This window comes from Protopterus annectens, chromosome 5.part0, assembly GCF_019279795.1.
Source record: "Protopterus annectens isolate FY-2018-M chromosome 5.part0, PAN1.0, whole genome shotgun sequence".
Taxonomy (NCBI): domain Eukaryota; kingdom Metazoa; phylum Chordata; order Ceratodontiformes; family Protopteridae; genus Protopterus; species Protopterus annectens.
In genome coordinates this window covers 1,517,731,922-1,517,758,962 of record NC_056735.1, presented here as the reverse complement: position 1 = coordinate 1,517,758,962, position 27,041 = coordinate 1,517,731,922, and the positions used below count along the sequence as shown (strand labels likewise).

The 27,041-nt window shown below is 44.5% G+C and overlaps 1 protein-coding gene across 1 annotated transcript in view; it reads left to right on the top strand.

Annotated features, from left to right (window-relative positions):
* The window catches only part of TOMM70 (translocase of outer mitochondrial membrane 70), a 766,277-nt gene that overhangs the window by 586,850 nt on the left and 152,386 nt on the right, over positions 1-27,041 (top strand). The window contains exon 8 of the mRNA XM_044071328.1: positions 13,742-13,849. Coding sequence (XP_043927263.1) covers positions 13,742-13,849 — 108 coding nt within the window. The remainder of the gene's footprint in view (positions 1-13,741; positions 13,850-27,041) is intronic.

Genomic DNA, 27,041 nt, shown 5'->3' with positions numbered 1-27,041 from the left:
TGTATCCTTCTTATGATTCCCAGTCTAGGGGTAGATCTAGGCGTGGTAGGGGCAGAGCTCAGGGTTCTTTCAGGCCTCGTACAGGGAGTTCTCCTGCACAGTCTTCAGGTGAGGGCAGGGGTCAGTCCTTTCGTAAACAGACCCAATGACCTACCTTTTCAGCTGCCAGAGCCTTCTCGTCTGGCAGCCCCTTTGGGAGGAAGGTTGGCACTTTTCAAAGAAAATTGGAGTTTAATTACCCAAGACAGATGGGTATTGGATATCATACACCACGGTTACAGGTTTTATTTCCATACCTTACCTCCTTTCAAAGGCATGCCAGGCGTTCCTCCTACACAAAGAATAGAGGCTCACAAGCAAATTTCTCTGTTACTCCAACTAGGGGCCATTCAGCCGGTCCCTATGCCAGAAGTGGGCCTAGGATTTTATTCTCGCCTGTTCCTCGTACCAAAGAAAGGGAACACGTGGAGACCAATTTTGGACTTATCTATCCTCAACACTTATCTGGACATTCCCAAGTTCAAAATGTTGGCGCTTACAGCAGCTTTTACCTCTGCTGGGCAAAGATCATTGGATGGTAACTTTAGATCTCAAGGAGGCTTATCTTCATGTTCCTATCAGACTGAGTTGCAGGAAGTATCTGCGTTTTCGAGCTGGGACTTCTCATTATCAGTTCTCTGCATTGCCCTTTGGCTTATCTACTGCCCAGAGTGTTCACGAAGGTTCTGGCTCCAGTGATAGCTTTCCTCAGGTTAAAAGGAATACAGATTTATCCTTATTTGGACGATTGCCTAATTCTGGCTCAAGGAAGGACGAGCTTCTTCATCATTTGGATTATGTGATAGCAGTGCTAAGATGCCTGGGGTATTCTGTGAGCGAAATAAAGTCCAGTCTAGTACCCTCTCAAGACATGTGCTTTCTGGGTGTGAGACTGAATACAGCATCCCAGATGGCCTTTTGACCCCGGACAAACAAAAGAATCTTTCCCTTTACTTTCATCAGTTGTCTCATCAGTCCGGGCTGACTGCAAGGACAGTCCTTCAAGCCTTAGGGTTCATGGCATCTTGTATTCTGGTGCTTCCCAATGCCAAACTGCATATGAGGAAGCTACAATGGTATCTCAAAATGTATGGACACAGCACTGCCAGGATTTGGACACTGTCATTCCAATAATACCTTGCATTCAAAAGGAATTTTTGTGGTGGGCTCAGGAATGTCACCTAAACAAGGGACTCTCTGTGACCCGGCCAGAGGCGAGTCAGATTTTAACGACAGATGCCTCAGACAAAGCTTGGGGAGCTCATCTGAATGGAAAGTGGATACAAGACAAGTGGCCTGCCAGACTACAACATCTACATATCAACTTGAAAGAGATGTTAGCAGTCCAGTTTGCATTAATAGCCTTCAAGGATTTACTTCTTCCAGGGCAGGTGTTGATTCTAACAGACAACACAACTGTCATGTGGTACATCAACAAGCAAGGCGGAACACATTCTTATCCTCTATGCAGGCAAGCGATGATTTTGTGGGAGACTGCTCTCACTTTACAGCTAAATCTTCAGGCAAGGTTTCTGCCGGGAGCACAGAACTCCTTAGCAGATGTGTTGAGCAGACAAATTATGGATCTCCACGAGTGGAAATTGGATCCTCATGTATTTCAGAAATTGACAGTGTCATGGGGAACTCCAGACATAGATCTGTTCGCTTCCCCACTAAACCACCAGCTGCCAAAGTTTTGCACAAAAAGGTTTCATCCAACAGCTTGGAGAGTGGATGCTCTTTCTTTCAATTGGAGCAATCTTCATGTGTATGCCTTTCCGCCTCTGCCTCTCCTCCCAAAGGTACTACTAAAGGCCAGACAAGACAAGCCAAAGATGATTTTAATAGCTCCAGATTGGCCTCGACAGCATTGGTACCCATTACTGAGGAGCCTGGTACGGAAGCCTCCATGGCCTTTGCCTACGATTCCACACCTGTTGTCTCAGGAGGACAGTCATCTGCTCAATGTCAAGCTTCACTCTCTGCACCTAACAGCCTGGCATATTCTGTTTTGAACCATAGTGGGCCTCCACTTCCACAACAAGTTTTGAATGTTATTTTGGAAGCTAGAAGGCCTAGTACAAGGAAAGTGTACGCAGAAAAATGGAAGAGATTTTTATTTTGGAGTGCAGCAAAGGATTTTGATGTTTCTGAGCCTAATTTAAGTGTGGCTCTTCAATATCTTACTGAGTTACTGGACAAGGGTTTGTCCTTCTCTTCTATTAAGGTTCATGCTGCAGCAATTTCGGCTCACTATGATTGTGACCCACCATTGTTTTCTCATCCTTTGTTCAAGCAATTTCTTAGAGGGGCAAAGAATATAAGACCCCCACGAAAAGCTCCTACTCCTGCTTGGGATCTCAATTTTGTGTTGGAGAAACTCACTCTACAACCTTTTGAGCCTGCAGCTACTGCTGACTTAAAGTTTTTATCATGGAAGACTGCTTTTTTGTTGGCTATTACCTCTGCAAGAAGGGTTTCTGAGTTGCAGGCCCTTATGGCAGTTGAGCCTTTCTTGATTTTCCATAAGGATAGGGTATCTTTACGGACTAATCCTTCCTTTATGCCTAAAGTGGTTTCTAGTGTGGCTTTAAACCAAACTATTCATTTGCCTACCTTTTATGCAAATCCCCAAAATAATGGGGAAAAGATTTTGCACACTTTAGATGTACACAGGCAGTTGCGTTATTATTTGGACAGAACTAAAGGGTTCAGGCAGTCTCAGCAGTTATTTGTTTCTTTTGCTTTGAGTTCTCAGGGCAAGCCTGTGTCAAAACAAACTATTTCTAAGTGGATTGGGTTTTGCATTGCTTTCTGTTATTCCCATCATGGCAAGGAAGTTCCAGCTGGGATTAGGCCTCATTCCACCAGGGCTACTGCCACTTCAACAGCTTTTTAAGAGGGTGGCAACTAAGGATATTTTGGAGGCAGCTACTTGGAGTTCAGTGCATACTTTTTCCAGGCATTATCACCTACCACTTTACTCTAAATCCAGGGCTGGTTTTGCCACTGCTGTTTTGCAGGGCATTTTGGCAGCTCCTGCTTCCTTATAATTTGGCCATCCTCCCTTTCCTCTGCTTTGGGATTCTACCCAAGTGTAAGGACTGCAGCAATGTGAGATGAAGAACATAGTACAGTTTTGTACCTACCATAAATGTAGATGTTCGAAGATCCACATTGCTGCAGTCCAATTTACCTCCCTCCTTCCCTCTGTTGTTAGAGGCGGTTGTGTGGGTTGGGTGGTCAATTGGGTGTATATTGTTTATTGTATATATTGTACATATGTTTGGTGCTAGGAAGGTTGGTGGTTGGTTTGCTGTCTTTTGGTTTTTGACCTTTATTTTTAGGGTCTTCTGACATCTGGGGCAAGAAAAGACTGAGGATATGACGTCGGTCATGCGCATTTGTACCCTGACGTCCTGATGTCAGTCAAATGCGCCTTGACCGACGTCAGCCTTATACTTTGATATTCGGGCCGACCGAGGACAGCGGACTACCCAAGTGTAAGGACTGCAGCAATGTGGATCTTCGAACATCTACATTTATGGTAGGTACAAAACTGTACTTTATTCCCAGTAGCTTAACTTGTGCCACTGGAGCGATTGGAGTAGCATTTGTGGAGTAGATAGTGAATTGATTATCATCACTGTTTTTGTTAGAACTGGTTATAATCATTTTCTTTGGATTTGAGGATAAGTTGGGCTTTGGTAAGGTAATTTTCAATGTCAGCGAATGCTAGTTGAGTTGTTTGCAGGAGGGTGGGAATGTTTTGTGCAGCACAGATTAAGATAGTGACATCTGCATGCTGAATGATAGATGCATGCTGTGTGGAGGTATGGAGGTCATTTGTGAAGATTGTGAATAGTAGTGGTCCTAAGATAGAACCCTGTGGGACTCCTATAGTTATGGGCAGCCGAGGAGAGAGAGAATTTTCCTATTTCACAGCTTGGTACTGGTCAGTTAAGTAGCTTTGGAACCAGGTAAGAGTGGAATTTGATAGGTGATATTGCTTTAGTTTGTTTAGCAGGATTGGGTGCAAGACTGTGTCAAATGCTTTGGACATATCCAAAAAAATAGTTGACACGTGCAGGCCTTCATTTTTGAGATGGTTTACTGTGTCTGTGAAGCAGAGGAGGGCTGTAGTGGTACTGTGGGCAGTTCTGAAACCATGCTGAGTAGGTGATAGGATGTTGCTGTCTAGGAGATATTTTAGCATCTGGGTATGGATGCATTTTTCTAGGATTTTGGCCAGGGGGGAGAGTAAAGCAATGGGTCTGTAGTTAAGTTCAGTGGAGGTCCCGCCTTTATGGATGTGTGTAACATTGGATATTTTCCAGAGTTTGGGCACGTAGTTTTCAACAATTGATCTGTTTATGAGAGTGGAGATTGGGATAACAATAGCATCTGCTGTGAGTTTCAAGATATAGCTGAGGAGTAGGTCGGCTGCTGTTGATGAGGTTTTTAGTTTTGAGAGCATGCTTTTGATTGAAGTGGTGGAAACTGTTTTGAGGGTAAAGCTTGTATTAGTGTTATTTGTGTTGGGGGCTGGGGGGGGAGTGAGATAGGAACTGTCCTGTGATCCTAAGGATAGAATTGAGTTCATAAAGTGGGAGATGAATTGTGTTTCAATGGGAACTTTAGTGTCAGGGGTGGTTGGTTTGGGGGTAGCCTTTTGGGTGGGTTTTAGTAGCTGGTTTACATTTTTCCCAATTGTTGGGGATTGTTTTGGTATTTAGTTTGTAATGTCATGTAGTAGGATTTTTTGTCCAGTCTAATGCAATTTTTTGCACTGTTGCGCAGTTCTTGGTACTTAGTTAGGCTTTGTGTTTCTTTGTGTTTTTGATAGTAAAGCCAGGCAGTGTCTCTAGACTTGAGGATTTGTTTGGTTTCTTTACTGAGCCAGGGGTTTGTAGAGGTTCTAACCTTGATTTTGTGCAATGGAGCGACAGTGTCTAGGTGTTGTAGAAATGTTTTGTTGAAATATGGTCAAGTGGGAGGGTTTTTAGGGGAGTCCAGTCACAGTTACAGAGTAAAGTGTTGAGGACCTCGGGAAAGAATTTGTGTGTGTTTCTAGTGAATATATAGTTAGTAGTTTTGCATATGTTTGTTCTACTACATATAAGGTATATTATGTTGTGGTCACTTAAGGTGTCTGGGAGACTGCCTGCGTGCAGGTAAAATGTGGGGTTGTTAGTTAGGACCCAGTCAAGGATAGATTCCCTTTTAGATTTTTTATCACATCTAGTTGGAATTTGGACTAGCTGCTGGTAGCCATGGATATTTATTAGATTACTTGTCTTGAAGTACTTATCAGGCCTCTTTAGCCTAGGACATTTCCTATTCCAGAATTAAGGTAGATGCATCTGTAGTATCATCTTGCCTGCAAAGTGCTCCTCCTATCTTCTCGCACCTCCACATGAAACTTTTTCTAAAAGAGATGATTCATTTGAGACCACCCAGAAGGAACCCCATTCCAGCATGAGATCTAAATTGTGTTTAAAAAAGAAATAACATTGCCCCCCCCCCCCATTTTATTCTGCTGCCACTGCATCTCTAAAGATGCTCACATGGAAGACAACCTTCCGTATAGTTGTTACATCAGCTAGGAGAGTTTGAACTACAAGCCTTCATGTGAAAAGAACCTTTCATGGACTTCCACAGGGATAGGGCCATCCTCAGAACAAACCCATCTTTTATGCCTAAGGTGGTAACACAATATATTTTAAACTAGACTATCCACATGCCAGTCTTCTACCCCAATTCACAGAACAGGGCAGCACAAGTCATCCACTCCCTTGATGCACAGGCAGGTCAGGTACTATTTAGACAGGATAAAAAAGTGGTAATAGGACAAGACAGAGCAATTGCTGGTGGCTTTCACAGAGGCTCAACAGGACAAGCCTGTCTCCAAACAAACCATCTCTAAATGGATAGTTAACTGCATTTAGTTCTGAGACTCACACCATGGAAGGATTTAGCTGGGCATATTAAAGCCTACTGCAGCAGACATGGGGTGACTACCCCTGCTTTCCTCAATGGAGTTCCTACCTAGGCCATCCTAGAAGCGGCTACACCTTTACAAAATACTAAACTAGGCAATGTCTTCAGGCCTTAAGCAGATCTCGCTTCTACCATCCTAGAAATCTTATTTTCTAAAGTCATACAGATGACTCACCACCCAACTTTTAGCTTTAGGAGTCCTCCCAAGAATCAGTACTGCAACATTGACTATGAAGAATGTAGTATAGTTGTGTCCCACGTAATGTAATTGAAAATGTTATAGTTCATACTCCCACCCTCCAGACCCTTTATCTGTTGACCACATGTGTCTCCCCTTACTGGGTGCAGGGGTAGAGGAATTTTTCTGCAGATAGTGCTCTCATCTCCATCATCCCCTCTCTGCCTCCTGTGTCCCCCCTTCCCACTTAAATTTAGATACAACTGGGGAGGTTGTGCTGTCCTCCGGCCTCAAACTTGACTGATCACTGCTTAGAAAGACATCAGGGTGGAGCTAAGGGCGTCTTTATACCCAGGCATCCAGATGTCAGTCTTCAGACATCCGTCATCTAGGAATGATATAAAGACTCTGGAAATTGGCATGGTCGCAGGCTTCTTCTCGACAGGAAGACCCAAAAATCAGTACTGCACATTGATCAACTCGTACATCTACAGTTATGGTGAGCTGCAACTGTACTTCATGTTGCATACATCAGCGGTTTGTGTGTCTCATGTGAGACTTAATCCCCCCCACCCACTGTCCTCACACATTTTGGTAAAGCAGTTTCTAAAGAGGGTTCTCAACGTAAAAATCACCAAAGAAACTGATCCTACCCTCTAGTGATTTGAATTTTGTACTGCAGTAGTTGACGCTGTCTCCTGGTTCTAGTGCTTCTACATCCTTTAATTCCTTGGTAGCTATGTCATAAACATGCATTTCAGGCTGTCACGTTTAAAGAACTGTATATGGTCTTCCACAAGCACTGGGTCATACTGAGGAGTATTCCCTCCTTTATACTAGAAGTGGATACTACACCTACTGGATGTCCACCAGCTGCTTTGGTATTACATTGCCAGGGCAAACGGCATCACAGGTAGCAGTTTGCTTTTGTACATCCAGGAAAAAAAATCATTCCCAGTCTCTAAAGAGAGGCTTCCTAGGTAATGGGTTGCATAGCCTTCTGCTGTGTTAGCAAACAAAGTTGGAAGCTCCAAGACTGTAACTGTTACTCAGGTCTTCTTTAACAATGCCACAACCTAAGGTGTTTGTGAGACAGTGACATCGACCTCGTTCCACTCCTCCTCCAAACACTTGATACTGAATATTAGTCTGACTAGGGCAGCATTCGCTTCTGCCATAGTACAATGATTGCTGTATACCTTAGTGAGCTGTATTTTTTTTCCTGAACTAAGGAACACAGCTGTTATAGTTATGTCCATGATGAATATAGTGCAGCTCTGCATATCAGCAGATGTTCTATTTAATGCTGCAGTGCAGGTTCCTTCCCACTAACCCCCCCCTGTACAAGGGATTACTTCTGCCTGCATAAAATGGAAATGTACACCCAGGGAGCAACTCTCAGTAGTGATGTTCATCGTGTTTCACTGTTGCAGTCATTACACTTGGGTTATCCTGCTGGCAGGCTACCCGCAGTCTGTCTGAATTCCAAAGTCTTGGTCCGGCGTTGGTTGCTGTCGCTTCTTCCCTGGCGTCAGTGCGCCAGGGGTATAAAAGATTCAGCCGACACCATTTTCTTCAGTCTTTCTTGCTGCGTGGTGCCCGAAGCAAAAGCAGTTCACAAGTGCCAGTCGGCCGACTCCTGAGATTTTCAAAGACTAATTTCAGATCCGAAGTCTTCATTAAAGCTAAGTACCCCGTTGGGGAAACCTTTTTCTTGCTCCAGACCAATGTCAGAAAAAGTTAACAATTGTATTTCTTGTGGGAATCAAATACCTCATAAGGATTTTCATTCTTACTATATTCCTTGCCTAGGCCCTGATCACAACGTTGCTAGCTGTCAGTTTTGCGCTAGATTTAACCAACGCACTATTAAGCGTCAGTGCGATTTTGCCTTTCATTACTTTGGCCGAAGATTCAGTCATATAATGCCATCGGAACCGCTGACCGGAGTTTACAAAAAGTGCAAGGAAAAAGAAAAGGACAGGCATCCAAGGTCCAAAAACGATGACGAGGCTACCACTAAGCCGTTCGCTGGTTCTCAGTGAGGCACTTTTGCAGCCCCTGACGCCCGCTGCCTCAGAGCCACAGGCCGTTGCCGACTCCCACGTGGAGCCAACTAGGCCTCTGGATACTCAAGGCATTGGACACTCGTAAACTATCCCCTCAGATGGGTCCGGAGCTGCTGAGCAGGCATCGGCTTCTGAGGGTGTTTTCAGACCTACACAGTTATATGTTAAGCCAACCACAGCTTCAAAGGCAAAGACTAAAGCAGCTCTAAAGACAAAGAAACAAGTACAGCATTGTCCTGGACACAGATGCTCAAAATGGCCGAAGACCTAATTACCTTTATCAGGAGTTCCCATCCCCCTCCTGATAAGAGGCCTAGGCAAGAGACAGAATATGAATCTTCAGATCAGGTTTCCATTTCCTCTGACTCCTCCGAGCAGGAATACTCTCTTCCTCCCTATGAGGATTCTGATGCTGAAGAATCTATCCCTTCAGCCTCTCCTCCTGAGGATTATTCTTTTGTGGAAACCCTGCATACCATGAGGGAGCACTTCCACTGGGAGAGCCAAGACTACTCAGAATCAAAGAAAAGGCTTAGAGATTTCCATTTACTACCTCAGCACAGGCCTCTTGCTATTCCCCCTGTGTTAGATATTGTGGATGATGTATTTTCAGAGTCCGGCCTTTCTCCTGACTCTCTACCCCTGTTAAACCAGACAGATACTACAGGGTTCCCGATTCACATAAATTTCTTTATAAAAACCCTGCTGCTGACCCAGAAACCATTTCTCAGGCTCCCAAAGGGGTCAAGGCTTCCACTGCAAAAAATCCAATTCCCTCTGATAAGGATTCAGGGGCAGATGGGGGAAAAGGTTTACACTTCTGCTACTTTGGCTATGAGGGCATTAAACTGTCAATTTCATATGCTTAAATATCAGCAATACTTAATGTCACTACTTAAACAGAAAATGTTGACTAATTGTGATTGTGCAGAAAATAAGGAAATGCAGGATTTATTGCATGCAACTGAGCAAGTGGGAAAGCATACATTGCAATGTGGTTTTGATTCTCTGGAGGCCTCTTGCAGGGCCGCAGTTACGGTTTCTGTCATTAGGAGACATGCTTGGTTAACAGAACAGAATCTGCCTGATCATGTTAAAGCAAAATTATTAGATGCTCCATTTCTGCATGATACTTTATTTGGTGTTAAAGGAGAGGAAGCGTTGAAAAAAATGGAGGACAAAGCGAAATCTATGCAAACAGTAAAGGATTTCTTACAGGTACAGCCACCCAGATTTAGCAGGAACTGGCCTACAAAGAATTGGTCCTTTCCAGTGTCAGACAGGCCACAAAGAGGCAGGTACAGATGCCCCAGAGGCAGACCCCAGCCCCAGGACTCATACAGGCCTAAACAGTCGGGTGCTTCTACCTCCAAAAGCGGAGAAGACAAATCACAGCCATACAGGAAAACAGTCCCAGTGACTTTCCTCTGCCAGCACCAAGCACTTATTCTTTGGCAGCCGTTTGGGGGGGAAACTAGCACTTTTTTCTCAGAATTGACACAGGATCACCCAGGACAAATGCGTCTTGAATATAGTGTCCCAGGGCTACAGGTTCCACTTTCACTCCATGCCAAGGGCAAAAGGTATGCCAGACCCTGCCACACAATCAATGGGCAGAGGCGCAAAAACAAGTTTCATTCCTCATGGACATGAGGGCCATTCAGCAAGTACCACAGCAAGAGCAGGGACAAGGATTTTACTCAAAACTTTTCTTGGTACCCAGAAAGGACAAAGCCTGGAGACAAATACTGGACCTGTCTATTCTAAATACTTTTCTGGACGTTCCAAAATTCAAAATGTGGACTCTGCAGCACCTTCTGCCCATGCTGGGCAAGAAGGCTTGGCTTGTAACTTTGGACCTAAAAGGGGCATACCTGCATGTACCAATCAGACCAGTCTTGCAGAAGATACCTCAGATTCATAGCTGGCTCATTGCACTACCAATTCTCTGCACTGCCCTTTGGCTTATCTACTGCGCCCAGGGTCTTCACAAAATGCCTGGCACCAGTAATTGCATTTTGCAGACAAAGAGGAATTCAGATATATCCTTATTTGGATGACTGCCTTATTCAAGCAGAGACCAAGGACATTTTACGAAACATCTGGCGTTTGTAAAAAGATTATTAATTTGCCTAGGGTACACAGTAAACGAAAATAATTCAAAACTAGTACCCTCTCAAGAGATAATATTCCTGGGTGCAAGCTTAAATACAATTGCCCAGATGGCTTATTTCATGCCAGACAAACAAAGGCAACTGATTTCTTACTTCAAAATGTTTGCAACAAAGACCCAGTTACCTGCAAGAAAAATTCTGCAGGCCTTGGGGCTTCATGGCATCGTGCATTCTACTAATTCCATATGCCAGACTGCATATGAGGAAACTACAATGGTATCTAAAAAGTGTTTGGACTCAACATTGCCATAGCCTGGAAACATTAATTACCCTCCTTCCTTGCCTGCAACAGGAGTTTCGATGGTGGGCACAGGCCTGTCACCACAACAAGGGACAGCCATTCAGCCAACCCACAGCCAGACAGTCGGTAACAACAGATGCATCAGATTATGCCTGGGGAGCCCACATGGCAGGAAAATGTATTCAGGGCACATGGCCCACAAGCCAAAGGCATCTTCATATCAATCAAAAAGAGATGCTAGCTGTTCAGAATGCCCTGACACCTTTCAAGGATCTACTTCATCCAGGACAACTACTGATAAGGATGGACAATACTACAGTCATGTGGTACATAAACAAGCAGGGAGGCACACATTCCTACCCCCTCTGCAGACAAGCCATGACTTTGTGGGACACAGCATTGACTTATCAAGTACACCTGCAAGTACAATTCCTGCCAGGAAAGATAAATACTCTGGCAGACGAACTAAGCAGAAACCTCACGGATCCCCACGAGTGGAAACTGGATCCACAAGTCTTCAGCATGATAACAAAGGAATGGGGATGCCCAGACATAGATCTATTTGCCTCCCCCCACAACTGTCAACTACAGAGGTTTTGCACAAGGACTTATCACAAGCAAGCATGGAAAGTGGATGCTCTATCATTCAGCTGGGAAAACCCTAACAGTTTATGCTTTTCCTCCTCTGCTTCTCCTCCCCAAGGTACTCCTAAAGGTCAGACAAGAGAAGCCAAAAATGATTCTGATTGCCGCAGACTGGCCCCACCAGCACTGGTACCCAGTCCTAAAGAGCTTGTCTCAAGGCCCAGCCTGGACATTACCTCTAATTCCTCACTCACTGACCCAACAAAACAATCGGATCCTGCACAGCCAACTCAGGACCCTAAATCTGGCAGCATGGCGGATAATGTAGCCATTCAGAACACACCTCTCTCTCTAAAGCAGTGATGGATGTTATTTTGGAGGCCAGGAGGCCCAGTACCACAAAATCTTATGCAGAAAAATGGAAGAGATTCTGCGTTTGGAACCAGGCACAAGGAATTAACATGGTTGTACCAAATATTCCTCAGATTTTGCAATACCTAACTGAGATGCTGGACAAAGGCCTATCCTTTTCATCAATTAAAATTCATGCCTCTGCCATTTCAGCTCATTACAATACGGAACCACCTCTTTTTTTTTTCTCATAATCGCTAAGGCAGTACCTCAGAGGGGCCAAAAATTTAACACCCCCAAGGAGAGCACCAATACCTGCATGGGACCTCAACTATATCCTGGAAAAACTCACACTGCCGCCATTTGAGCCAGCCAATACAGCTGAGATAAAGTTTTTATCGTGGAAAACCGCTCTGCTCCTAGCAATAACCTCCGCAAGACGAGTCTCAGAGTTATAGGCACTCATGGCTGTGGAACCTTTTATCATGTTCCATCCAGACAGGGTTTCTCTGAGGACGAACCTGACATTTATGCCTAAGGTAGTGTCCAGTGTGGCCCTTAACCAAACCATTCATTTGCCTACCTTTTATCCAAACCCACAGAATAAGGGTGAGAGACTCCTACATTCTTTGGACATTCACAGGCAGCTACGCTTCTACTTGAACAGAACTAAAGCTTTCAGAAAGGCTGAGCAGCTCTTAGTGGCATATGCTGCAGGATCACAAGGAAAAGCTATCTCTAAGCAGACTGTTTCAAAATGGATAGGTCACTGCATTCGTTTCTGCTATGCACAACATGGCAAATCAGTGCCTAAGGGCATTAGGCCACATTCAACCAGAGCAGCAGCCACTTCAGCAGCCTTCCTCAGAGGAGTACCAACCAAAGACATTTTAGAGGCTGCAACTGGAGTTCAGTGCACACTTTTACTAAGCACTACCACTTACCTCTCTACTCTAAATCCAGAGCAGGCTTTGCCACTGCAGTTCTGCAGGGCCTCATAGCCACTCCTAATTCTATTTAGGCCCAGCCAACCTCAGCTTTGGGATTCATCCCAAGTGTAATGACTGCAACAGTGAAACACGATGAGCATAGTACAGTTGTGTACCTACCATAAATGTAGATGTTAGAATGTATTCACTGTTGCAGTTTAGGTTACCCACCCACCATCCCCTTTCTTTGCTGAGAATTATCTGTACTTCTCTATTCTATGCAACCTATGTGGTGTATTTGCGTGTAAATGAGGGTAATGTTATATTTTAGTGCATGCTTTTTTATGGCATAATTTTTAGCCTACCCTTTTGGGGACACCTGACATCTGGGGCAAGAAAAACTGAAGAAAATGGCATTGGCTGCATCTTTTATATCCCTGGTGCACTGACGTCAGGGAAGAGGCGACAGCAACCGATGCCGGACCAAGACTTTGGAATTCAGGCCGACTGCGGGTAGCCTGCCAGCAGGATAACCCAAGTGTAATGACTGCAGCAGTGAATACACTCGAACATCTACATTTATGGTAGGTACACAACTGTACTTTGCCCACCCTGCCATTTGAGGAGGGTAGTCTGTATTGCCTGTCTGCTTCCTCCTAGACTGTTCAACTTTTAGCTGTTGTAAAGCTGACTAACAAAGGGTTCAGGGATATCACTATCTTTATACCAAGTGTCAGTCTAGTGTTGATCAGGGAAGAGCTGTGCTTCCAGGGGCATTTAAAGAAAGCTGTGGAGGTCATTGTGGAAGTTGGACATCTGGGTAAATCTCTGAAGAAAAGACAACAACTGCAGTGGCAGTCTCTTAACACAGACACCTGTTGAAACAAATTGTAAACACAATTACACTTTCATGGGCATAGTATCTAAATAGTAATGCATTGCTTATATTTAAAGGAACTTTTATTTAGAAAAATTCAGACTGTGTAGTTTTGCATATTTCAATAACAATGTATGATCATGTAATGATATATTTCACGATTGTCACTTTAACGTCATTAGTGCTAGTTTTCCTTTATTGCAGTAAGAGTGATCGAGCATGTGTCTTTCATTGGCTAATGTCTTATGAACTCCCCTTAATTTCAGAGTATTAAGTATGATCTTTATTTGACCCACAGTTAAAGATCTTGCTTGACCAAGTGGAAGAAGCCGTTACAGATTTTGATGAATGTATCAGACTTCGACCAGACTCTGCTTTAGCACAGGCCCAGAAGTGCTTTGCATTGGTATGTTATGTTTTTTCAGTTCAATTTGCTTTGAGATTTTGTTATTGAATGTATTTGGTCTAGTAAGCAGCAAGCTGATCTTTTCTTTCAAAACCAAGGTAGTTTCTAAAAAAAAAAAAAAAAACACTGGTGAAACAATTTTAGTCTTATTCGGATAAAAATATAAAACACTGAGCAGAATCTGTGCGCATTTCCAGCAGGATGATCATAGCAGTAAAAGATGACATGCAATGTATCTGGGGACCTGGACAAGCAGAAGGTTTTAAGCTTTCCTTTAAATGCATTTGTCGTTAAGCACTTTCCGAGTCTGAGTGAGTCAGGTAATTTTAGCAGTGAACCAGCATAAGACCTTGTGCTGTTAGCTTCTGGCTGCAGACTTTACCATGACTTTGGATTCATACATTGTCTCCAATTTGAGATGTTGGTGGTTTTCTGCAGTTTGTCATACTAGTATTTCTTTCTGTATCAGTTTCTTCCAGAATTTCCTATATTTTGATTTTTTTCAGCATCAGCAAAATTGTTCAACCATGTATCCCGGTTTTCAGGCTTCTGCCCATCAGCAGTTGAACTGCTGAGAGATTGTCCTTGCAGTAGAGTATTTGTACATTCCTAAATTGCAAGATGACAGTCCTCATAGCTTTTGGTGCAGCTGTTTCTCACAGGATTCCTCATAGGATGGTTCTTTCCAAGTTGTTTGCACTAAGGATAGTGTGCCATGAATGTAGTGCGTCTTAATTACCCTCATGGACAGCTCTTCCAAATTCCTGAATTGTGCATTGTTGACCATTACTGGATATGACATCACATATCGCCTTTCTTGAGAATGTAGTGTTTTAATACATTGATCTCAATTGCACTTACATATGTCACTTTATTTCAGGAAACTGGGGTAGTCCGCACTTGATATACACATCATCTTTGAAATGGAACAAATCTGTGCTTACATGACTCCCATGCATGATCTTGAAAGCAACTGTTAGCCAGTCTTCATTAGAATTGTTATGGTGTACATTACATATGGTGTAACTCTGAACTACTTGCTCCATTTCAGTTAACTTGCAAAGCCAAAACATCTTCTTTCTTTTTCTTTGCATTTAATGTTCTCAAATATGATTTTGAGTTTTCTAGGGTATTTGTTTTTTTCTGCTGATTCAAAACTGTTTTTTTTTAGCTTTGAACATATATAGTCCTGCAAGCAACTTAATTCTTTCTGAAAGAAAAGTAAGAGAGATTTTTTTTACTGATGATTTTGGCTTGGGCCTGTCTTTATAATGTCTTTCAGTTGCTGCATTTTTAAGTTTGTATTAGGACATCTCTAAAAGTCTTTTACTGCCTTTTCTTGTCATTGGTGACTGAGGCGTTACCCAAAGACTAACTTGTTCTTCTAATAGTGTAGCCGTTGAGGGGGGGGGGGTCGCACATCATTACAGGCTGATGTTCTTCGTGTTTCACTGTTGCAGTCATCACATTTGGGTTATCTGCTTGCAGGTAGCCCTCAGTCGGCCTGATTATCAAAGTCGTGGGTCCTGCGTCGATTGCTGTTTCATCTTCCATGACGTCAGGTAGTCAGGGGTATAAAGCATGCAGCCGATGCCATTGCATCAGTCTTTCATGCCGTGCAGTGCCCGAAGTAGAAGCAGTTCGCAAGTGCCAGTCGGCCGACTCCTTAAATTTTCGTTTTGGAGTTTCAGATCTTAAGTATTCAACTAAGCTAAGTATCCCGTTGGGAAACCTTTTTCTTGCTCTAAACCGATGTCAGTAAAAGTTAACAATTGTATTTCTTGTGGAAAGCAAATACCTCCTAAAGATTTTCATTCGTACTGCATTCCTTGCCTAGGCCCCAGACCACGATGTACCTCGTTGTCGGTTTTGTGCCTTATTCAAACCTCGTTCTATTGGTCGTCTGTTCATTTTCGCATCTAAATATTTTGGTTCTCTGTTCAATTATCCAGAAATGGCTTCGGTAAGCCACCAGACTACAGACATTCTGAAAAAACGCAAAGATGAAGACTACACACCGCATAGGTACAAAGCTGCCGACGACACTTCTCCTAAGCTAGTCACCAGTTCGCCGGTACTCAGTGAGGCGCTTTCGAAGCCCCTGATACCTGCTACTTCAGATTCGCAGGCCTCTACTGAGACCCATTTGGAGTCCGGTATGCCGCGAGATGATTCTTCGACTGTGGAACCTGCGGATGTCTCTAACTTGGATGGGTCTGGAGCCGCTGTGCAGACAACGGCTTCTGAGGGTGTATTCAGGCCTACTGACTTGTATATTAAACTGACGCCATCTCCTTCTTCAAGGCCTATAACTCGATCCATGCTCAGAAAACCGATGCCCAGACTGCATGGTCAGGCCCCTATGCCTAAAAAACAAATAAGAATGGCTGAAGACCTTATTACTCTAATCAGGGGGAAGCCACCCTTCTCCCTCTAAGAGACATAGAACTGATTTTCCTTCTGATCAGGATTCTGAAATTTCTGTTTTTTCTGATGACCAGGATTTTCCCTTATCTACCTATGAGGATTCTGATGCAGAGGACTCCATTCCCTCTGCTCCCCCCCCCCAGAGGATTTCTCCTTTGTTGAAACCTTGCATACTCTTAGGGAGCATTTCCGCTGGGAAAACCAGGATTACTCTGATTCCAAAAAGATGCTTAGGGAATTCTTACTCCTGCCTCAACGCAGGCCTTTAGCTATTCCTCCTGTACTGGACATTATAGATGATGCCTTCTCGGAATCTGGCCTGGCCCCTGACACCTTACGTCCTGCTCCCAGAAAACCTGATAGTATTACAGGGTACCTGACTCTCACAAGTTCCTCTTTAAAAATCCTACAGCAGATCCTGAGACCATTTCTCAGGGACCCAAGGGCATCAAGGCCAATACTGCCCAAAATCCTACCCCCTCTGATAGAGATTTGTGGGTGCTGGACTAATGGGGAAAGAAGGTATACACTTCTGCAACGTTAGCCATTAGGGCCTTAAACTGCCAGTTTCATATGTTGAAGCATCAGCAGCATATTACTGGATTGCTTAAACAGAAAATCATGTTGATTCCTGACTGTGCTGAAAATAAAGAATTACAGGATTTAATGCATTCTGCCGAACAAGTGGGAAAACATACTTTGCAGTGTGGATGTCCTTCAAGGATGCATCTGCAGTCATCACATATGGGTTGTCCTGCCTCAGGCAGCCCTTCGGTCGGCCGGATTCTAAAGTCTGGGTCTGGCCTCGGCTGATGTTGCACTTTCCCCGACGTCGGAGCGTCTGGAGTATAAAAGCATCAGCCGACGCCATTTTCCCCAGTCTTTCTTGCCGCGTGGTGCCCGAAGCAGAAGCAGTTCGCAAGTGCCGGTCAGCCAACTCCTGTGATTCAGCTACCGAAGACTTCGAAAAAGCTAAGTACCCCGTTGGGGACTCTTTCTTGCCTCAGCCGATGTCAGATAAAGTAAATAATTGTTTAACTTGTGGGAAACAAATACCTCATAAGGATTTCCACTCTTACTGCCTCCCCTGCCTAGGCCCAGACCACACGCTCGCCTGTTCAGCCTGTGCTTCCTTCAACCAACGAACTCTTAGACGTCGGTCGGAGTTTGCAGAGGAATTCTTTGGGGCTAGTTTTGCTTACAAGATGCCGTCGGAGACTCCGACTTCGCATTTAGTTAGTAAACTGAAGGACAAGGACCAACACGCGCAGGCCGCGGTTTCGGCTGAAACCACGGTCAAGCCTACCGCAAGTGTCTCGGTCTCGGCTGAAACAGAGTCCTTGGTACTTCGATTACCGAAAAGGCGCAACCAACTACATCGGCCCCGGAGGCCCTGGCCGAGTCAGTTATTGAATTACCTAATGAAACTGGTATCCAGGAATCTTCCGACACCATTCCTTTAGACAAATCTACTCCTGCACGTGGTGCAGCCAGAACTCCTGCATCCATGTCCATTAAGGCTTTCTCTAGGGCTAAAGCTGCTAAACTTTCTAAAGCTTTGCCTCCCAAGGTTACCTCTCAGAGACCCTCTACTGGCTCACAGATTCTTAGCTTAGCAGAGGATCTTATCTCCTTAATTAGAGGTTCTCAACCTCATCCGGACAGGGGCTCGCAACCACCTCCAGACAAAAGGCCCAGGATTGAGCCCTCTGACCCCCACTCCTCAGATGAGTCCTCTGATGGCTCTACTCTGTCAGACCACCAGGAGGAGGCTTATTCGGCCTACGAGGATTCTGATGCTGAAGAATCTATTGCCTCGGCCTCCCCTCCTGAAGAGTTTTCCTTTGGAGAGACATTACACTCTATGAGAGAACATTTTCAATGGCAGGATCAGGAATTCTCTGATTCTAGAAAGAGATTAAGGACCTTTTTACATTTACCTCAGCATAGGCCTTTAGCTATACCTCCTGTTTTAAATGTCATTGATGATGTGTACTCTGATGCTAGTTCAACCCCTGACTCTCTCCCTCCGGCTCCTGCCAAACCTGATAGGTACTACAGGGTCCCGGACTCACATCTTCACCTGTACAAGGCCCACTCTGCTGATCCAGAAACTATTTCCCGGGGCCCAAAAGGGGTTGCAGCTGCCACTGCTAGAAATCCTCTACCCTCTGAAAGGGAGTCCAGAGCTTTAGAGAGATGGGGTAAAAAAGTGTATACTTCTGCAACTCTTTCCATGAGGGCATTAAATTGTCAATTTCATATGATACAGTACCAAGAGTATTTGTTAGATGAATTGCATAAGAAACTGTCTTCATCTGAACCCCTTGATCGCAAATCCCTTCAGGATCTGGTACATAACTCCCAGCAGGTTAGTAACCATTTCTTGCAGTATGGTTATGATGCATTGGAAGCTTCATGTAGGTCAGCTATGACAGTTGCAGTCATACGTAGGCATGCCTGGCTGAAGGAACAATCTCTGCCAGACCATGTTAAAGCTAAGCTTTTGGATGCTCCTTTGGAAAAGCAAAAATTATTTGGTTCCACGGCTGAAGAGGTCTTAAAGAAATTTGAAGAAAAGGCAAAATCTGTGCAAACAGTCAAAGACTTTCTGCAAGTCCAACCACCGAGATTCAGCAGAAATTGGCCTACTAAGAATTGGTCCTTTCCAGACTCAGACAGATCTCAGAGAGGCAGGAATAGGCGTGCCAGAGGTAGAGGGCAATCTAGAGGCTCCTACAGAGGCCGTCAATGGCAGCCTCCCAACCAGAGAGGTAGTGCAGGAACTACAACTGCTACACCAGGACAGACTCAATGACTTTGTTTTGACTCCGCCGACCAGGGCTCAATTAGAAGCACCTTTGGGCGGAAAGCTTTCTTTATTTTAAAAAAAATTGGCACAGCATTACAAGGGACACATGGACACCGCAAATAATAGACAAAAGGATACAGGTTCCATTTCCACACATTGCCAAAAAGAAAAGGCATGCCAGATCTGCCACCAAATCAGAGGGCAGAGGCTTTGAAACAAATTTCCAACTTAATACAAATGAAAGCTATAGAAAAGGTTCCTCTTTCAGAACAAGGCCAAGGATTTTACTCCAGATTATTCCTTGTTCCAAGAAAAGAAAATCAATGGAGGCCTATTCTCAACTTGTCCGCACTGAATACTTACCTCATTGTGCCAAAATTCAAAATGCTGACTACAGTAACTCCTTCCCATGCTGGGCAAGAGGTCTTGGCTGGTGACTCTAGACCTCAAGGAGACATACCTGCATGTCCCTATCAGACAAGGTTGCAGAAGACACCTCAGATTTCTTGCAGGGTCAGAGCATTATCAATTCTCAGCATTGCCCTTTGGCTTATCTACTGCACCCAGAGTATTCACGAAATGCCTGGCATCAGTAATTGCACACTGCAGACTTCAGGGGATTCAAATTTACCCATATCTGGACGACTGCCTTATACAAGCGGACAACAAGCAAACTTTGTTAAAGGACTTGGATTATGCCATCCACCTACTGCAGGCCTTGGGATATACAGTCAACATCCACAAATCAAGACTTGTTCCATCCCAAATAATAACTTTTCTGGATGCGGATCTAGACACAGCCACCCAAATGGCCTTTCTCACAGAAGAAAAACAAAAACAACTACCGGATTACTTCAAGAATCTGACAAGACAAACTCAGCTGACTGCAAGGAAAATCCTGCAGGCCCTGGGTTACATGGCATCTTGCATTCTTCTGATTCCACAAGCAAGGCTGCATATGAGAAAATTACAATGGTACCTAAGGAGTTTATGGACTCAGCACAGTCACAGTTTAGAAACTTTGATCCCACTCATTCCATGCCTCCAAAAGGAATTTCTGTGGTGGGCTCAAGCCTGCCAGTCAAACAGTGGGTTGCCCTTCAGCAAGCCAAGAGCCAACCAAACCATCACTACGGACGCTTCAGACCAAGGTTGGGGAGCACACATGGAGGGCAGATGTATCCAAGGGCTATGGTCACAAAGGGAGCTACGCATGCACATAAACCAAAAGGAAATGCTGGCAGTGATGCATGCAATCGAGGCCTTCAAACTTTTTCTTCATCAAGGCCACCTACTCATAAGGACAGACAACACCACAGTTATGTGGTACATAAACAAGCAAGGAGGCACCCATTCCTACCCTCTTTGCAGACTGGCAATGAATCTATGGGAACTTTCCTTGAAACTCAATATACAGCTGCAGTCCCAGTTTGCGCCAGGGAAAGACAATATACTGGCAGACACCTTAAGCAGAAATATCATGGATGCTGCACCCAGACATCTTCTTACTCATAACACAATCATGGGGAAGGCCGGAAATAGATCTGTTCGCCTTCCCCCACAATCATCAACTGAAGAAATTCTGCTCGAGGACATACCACCCACAAGCATGGAGAGTGGGCGCTCTCTCTTTCAGCTGGAAAGCTCTAACAGTGTATGCTTTTCCACCTCTCCCATTAATGACCAAGGTCTTACTGAAGATCAGAACAGAGCAGCCCAGAGTGATTCTGATAGCTCCAAACTGGCCAAGACAGCACTGGTGCCCACTGTTAAAGAGCATGTCACATACGAAACCGTGGCCTCTTCCCCCTATGGCCACTTCTACTGACACAGCACAATTTCAAGACTGCATTCCAACCTGAAAACCTTGCAACTAACTGCCTGGAAAATACCTTGACTCCTCCTCAGGATAAGCTATCCCAGAGAGTGAAGGATATTATTATGGAAGCTCGCCGGCCTTCCACAAGGAAGGCATATTCAGCAAAATGGAAAAGATTTCACATTTGGAACACAACAAAGGGCCTAGATGCGACCAGTGATGAACATGGCACATATACTGGAATATTTGGCAGAATTGTTCCACAACGGCCTGTCTTACTCTTCCATTAAGATACATGCCTCAGCAATTTCAGCAGAATACAATGTTGATCCACCTGTCTTCTCTCATCCTCTCCTGAGACAGTTTCTAAGAGGAATCAAAAACATCAGTCCTCCAAGGAAACCATCTCTACCTACTTGGGACCCTAACTTCGTGTTGGAAAAACTAACACTTCCTCCCTTTGAACCAGCAGCATCTGCAGATCTACATTTTCTGTCTTGGAAAACTGCCTTCCTTCTGGCCATAACCTCAGCAAGAAGAGTATTGAGTTACAAGCTCTAATGGCAGTACAGCCATTTCTTATTTTTCATCAGGACAGAGTTTCATTGAGAACCAATCCTACATTTATGCCAAAGGTGGTATCCAGGGTATCTTTGAACCAAGCTATTCACTTGCCTACCTTCTTCCCACAACCACAAAATAAAGGGGAGAAGCTTCTGCACACCCTGGACATACACAGACAGTTGCGCTACTACTTGGACAGAACTAAAAGTTACAGAAAGACTGACCAGCTGTTTGTAGCATATGCTGCTGGGGCACAAGGAAAAGCAATTTCCAAACAGACAATTTCAAAATGGATAGGAAATTGCATTTGTTTTTATTACTCCTTTCATGGAAAAACTGTGCCAGCTAACATTAGACCTCATTCCACGAGAGCCACAGCCACCTCCACAGCCTTCCTAAGAGGGGTGGCTACCAAGGACATTTTAGAAGCTGCTACATGGAGCTCCGTGCATACATTTGCCAAGCATTACAATTTACCTTTATATTCCAGATCCAGAGCAGGCTTTGCTACGGCAGTCCTGCAGGGTATTTTAGCTACACCATCCTTTACTTAGTACCTCCACCCCCAGATTGGCTATGGTAGTCTACCCATTTGTGATGACTGCAGATGCTTCCTTGAAGAAGTACAGTTTTGTACCTACCATAAATGTAGATGTCCGATAGGTATGCATCTGCAGTCAGGTTTACCCTCCCTCCTTCCCCTCTGTGGTATTTTTTGGGTGCTTACCCCTTTTATAGTGGTATTTCTTGGGTACTTACCCCTCTTATAGCTAGCTGGGGGGATCTATTATGGTGTATTTGTTTTTATAGTACTGTGCATGTTTGGATTTGTTTTTAAAATGCATCTCTCCAAATTTTAGCCTTCCTTAGAGGGCACCTGGCATCTGGGGCAAGAAAAACTGAGGAAAATGGCGTTGGCTGATGCTTTTATACCCCAGACGCTCTGACGTCGGGAAAGTGCGACATCAGCCGAGGCCAGACTCAGACTTTGGAATCCGGCTGACCGAAGGGCTGCCTGAGGCAGGACAACCCATATGTGATGACTGCAGATGCATACCTATCGGACATCTACATTTATGGTAGGTACAAAACTGTACTTTTTGATTCATTAGATGCATCTTGCAGGGCTGCTGTTGCTGTGTCTGTACTTAGAAGGCATGCTTGGCTTAAGGAGCAATCTTTGCCAGATCATGTTAAAGCTAAATTACTGAATGCTCCCTTAAACCGCGACCTCCTGTTTGGCAACAAAGCAGAAGTAGTACTTAAAACTGCAAGTACAGCCTCCCAGATTTAGTAGGCATTGGCCCTCTAAGAATTGGTCCTTTCCTGCCTCTATCAGGCCTTTTCAGTCCAAATCCAGAACCAGCAGAACACCCAGGCTCCAGCCCCAGGGTGCTCACAGGACAAAGCAGTGGGGGGCTCCCACTTCCAAAGCAGGGAGTAGTAAAACTCCCCCCTATGGTAAATTGTCTCAATGACTTAACTTTAAACCTTCCAAGCCCTGCTCAACTTGACTGTTCCTTTAGGGGGAAAGATCGCCCTGCATGCAAAAAATTGGGAACTCATTATCCAGGACAAATGGGTTCTTAATATAGTTTCCCAAGGATACAGATTCAACTTCCACTCCTTACCAACCCCAAACGGTTGGCCAGACCTACCCCCAAATCAGTGGGCAGAGGCTCAAAAGCAGGTTCTCTCTCTAAGCATCAGGGCTATTCAACCTGTCCCACAAGAAGAATGGGGGCAAGGTTTTTACTCAAGAATTTTTCCTGGTACCCAGGAAAGACAAGTCCTGGCATCCTATCCTGGACCTGTCTACTCTGAACACATTTTTGGTATTCCCAAAATTCAAGATGCTAACTCTTTATCAGCTGCTTCCTATGCTAGGCAAAAATGCCTGGTTGGCAACACTGGATAATAAAGGAAGCCTACCTGCACATACCAATAAGGGAGTCTTGCAGAAGATACCTATGCTTCAGAGCAGGCTACATGCACTATCTGTTCTCTGCACTGCCCTTTGGCTTATCTGCTGCACCCAGGGTATTTACAAAGTGCCTAGCTCTAGTCATTGCATTTTGCAGGCAAAGAAATATTCAAATATACCCATACCTGGACGATTGTCTAATTCAGGTGGAAAGCTAGGACATACTATTAAATCATCTGGCATTTGTAAAGAAATTGCTAACTTCTCTGGCGTACATCATAAACAAAAATAAATCAAATCTTGTACCCTGCCAACAAATTGTATTTGTGGGAGCAAGCATTGAATACACCTTCCCAGGTGGCCTACCTCACGCCAGAGAAACAAGTTCATGTGACAGCCTACTTCAATCTACTGTCCACAAAGACCCAGCTGTCTGCAAGGAAAAATACTGCAAGCACTGGGGGTCATGGCCTCTTGCATTCTACTAATTCCATATGCAAGACTGCATATGAGGAAACTACAATTGTATCTAAAAAGCCTATGGTATCAACATTCTCAGGATCTAGAATCAATGATTATTGTCATACCTTGTCTAAAGATAGTTCCTTTGGTGGGCAGAGGCCTGCCATCAAAGCACGGGACTGCCATTCACTCTACACCCTGCCACCCAAACCCTAACAACAGTCTCATCAGACTATGCCTGGGGGAGTTCACTTGGCAGGGCAGTGCATTCAGGGAAAATGGAACCAAAGTCAAATGCACCTGCATATCAATCAAAAAGAAATGTTAGCTGTACAGAATGCTCTGACAGCCTTCAAGGACAACATTCTTCCAGGATAATTATTGGTAAAGACGGACAACACCACTGTTTTGTGGTACATCAACAAGCAGGGGGGAATCCCACACATACTCTCTCTGCAGACTAGCCATGACTCTGTGGAACATAGCCTTGAGCTAGCAAGTCCACCTACAGACTCAATTCCTGCCAGGAAAGCTAAATACACTGGCAGACGACCTAAGTAGAAATCTCTTGGACCCAAACGAGTGGAAACTGGAACCAAATATATTAAACATGTTGAGAAACAAATGGGGGAGCCCAGAGATGGACCTGTTTGCCTCCCTTCAGAACTACCAATTGGACAAATTCTGCACAAGGACTCTTCACAAATAAGCTTGGAAAGTGGATGCCCTGTTTATGCCTTTCCCCCTCTGCCTCTCCTCTCCAAAGTGCTACTAAAGATCAAACAGACAAACCAAGGACAATACTGATTGCACCGGACTGGCCAGGCCAAGACTGGTACACCCCCTCTTGCACAGTGTGTCACTGCTGGCACCATGGCACCTGCCTCAGACCCCTTCCCTGCTGTCCCAGCAGGAGGGCCAGATTCTGCATCCACAGTTTCAAACCCTGAACCTTACAGCCTGGCTAATTACCTGATCTCTCCGTTGCCATCCCTCAATTAAGCAAGTGATGGATGTCATTCTGGAGGCAAGGAGGCCTGGTACTAGAAAATCCTATGCTGAAAAACGGAAACGATTCTGTTCCTGGAGTCAAACTCAGGGGATGGGCACAGCAGTACCCAATTTACCCCATATTCTTCAATACTTAACTGAGATGCTTCACAAGGGCCTTTCCTTTTTTTCCATCAGAAATCATGCTTCAGACATTTCAGCACATTACAACACAGAACACCACCCCTCTTCTCTCATCCACTGCTGAAACAATTCCTCAGAGGGGCCAAAAACTTTAGACCACCCAGGAGAGCCCCTACTCCATCCTGGGACCTTAACTTTGTATTGGAAAAGCTCACTGTTACTCCCTTTGAGCCACCTGCAAATGCAGATTTGAAATTCCTTTCTTGGAAAACAGCCTTTCTTCTAGTCACTACTTCAGCAAGAAGGATGTCTGAATTATAGGCCTTCATGGCAGTGGAGCCTTTCATCATCTTTCATGCGGACAGGGTGTCCCTTAGGACCAGTCCCTCCTTTATGCCCAAGGTGGTATCCGGTGTGGCGCTTAATCAGTCCATTCATTTGCAAACCTTCTTTCCTAATCCACAGAACAAAGGGAAATGAATACTGCACTCCTTGGACGTGCACAGACAACTTAGATTTTACTTGGACAGGACTAATCCTCTCTGGAAATCTGAACAGCTGCTGGTGGCATTTGCTGCAGGGGCAGAGGCGAAGGCCATTTCAAAGCAAACCATTTCTAAGTGGATAGGCCATTGCATTAATTTCTGCCATAAGCACCATGGAAAACCTACCACACAATGGGATAATACCACATTCAACCAGGACTGCATCTACCTGTACAGCCTTTCTCAGAGGTGTCCCTACCAGGGACATCCTAGAAGCTGCTACCTGGAGGTCTGTACATACCTTCACCAAGCATTACCACTTGCCATTTTTTTTCTAAATCCAGAGCTGGCTTTGCCACTGCAGTCTTGCAGGGCCTTTTAGCTGGTCCAAATACTATCTAATTGCCTCCTCCCATCCTTGGCTTTGGGAATCTACCCAAATGTGATGACTGCAACAGTGAAACACGAAGAACATAGTGCAGTTGTGTACACTTACCATAAATGTAGATGTTCGAGTGTATTCACTGTTGCAGTCCTGGTTACCCTCCCTCCAGCCCCTTGACTTCTATTGACTATACCTCTGTTCTTGTTTACTATGCTTAAAGCTTTTTGGTGCATTTGCTTTTTTGTTGGAGGTGTAACCTTGTATATAATTGCTTCCCATTATGGGGACACCTGACATCTGGGGCAAGAAAAACTGATGTAATGGCGTCAGCTGCATGCTTTATACCCCTGACTACCTGACGTCATGGAAGATGAGAGAGCAACCGACGCAGGACCCAAGACTATAATCAGGCCGACTGTACTTTCTTTCTTGGGGGGGGGGGGGTTATTAAGTCATATGCTATGGACACACGTTTTTTATGGCAGATTCCCTGGTTAGAGCCCATAATCAAACACTGCCTTCTGGGGCTGCAGGGCAGTTTTGAAGGGTTATGTCACTTGCAGAAGTGAGTGACATGAGATTGCTGATGGAGTATGTAACTGGGCATGTGCCATAGGGTTAGAGCTATATAGCGGGAGAGCCCCTAATGGCTCCCTTTATGGCAACCCCTCTCTGTCGGCTGTTGCACCAGGTGAAGAAGGAACAAATGGGCCAATTAGCTAGATGTAATTGGTATAGCTCCTCTCATGGTGTGTGTATTACTATTCATGTAGTACTTTTGTGAACATCCTTGTGCTTTGTTCAAGGGCTGACTATGTTTTGCAAAAGTTTGCAGTTGGTTTCCTCATTTTAATGACAGTGTGTTCTGTCTGAGAACATCTGTTGGCTGCATCTGTAGATGCTCATGATCCATAGGTAATTGGTCTGTTCTCTTGCAAGATCACAGCTCCTGTATCATTTTGACTGGCTTCTACTTGCAGCACTTCTGTCTTTTTCATGTTATTCTGACTGGCGTCTACTTACAGCTCAGATGGCTTGTTCACATCATAGTATTTTAATATTGCACCATCTGTTAACTAATTTATTGAACATTTTAATGCTTTTGATTTCATAACTCTATTCCCAACCTGCACCTTGCTGTGAAAGCTATTTTAGAGAGAGTTATTTCAGTTATGTTTAG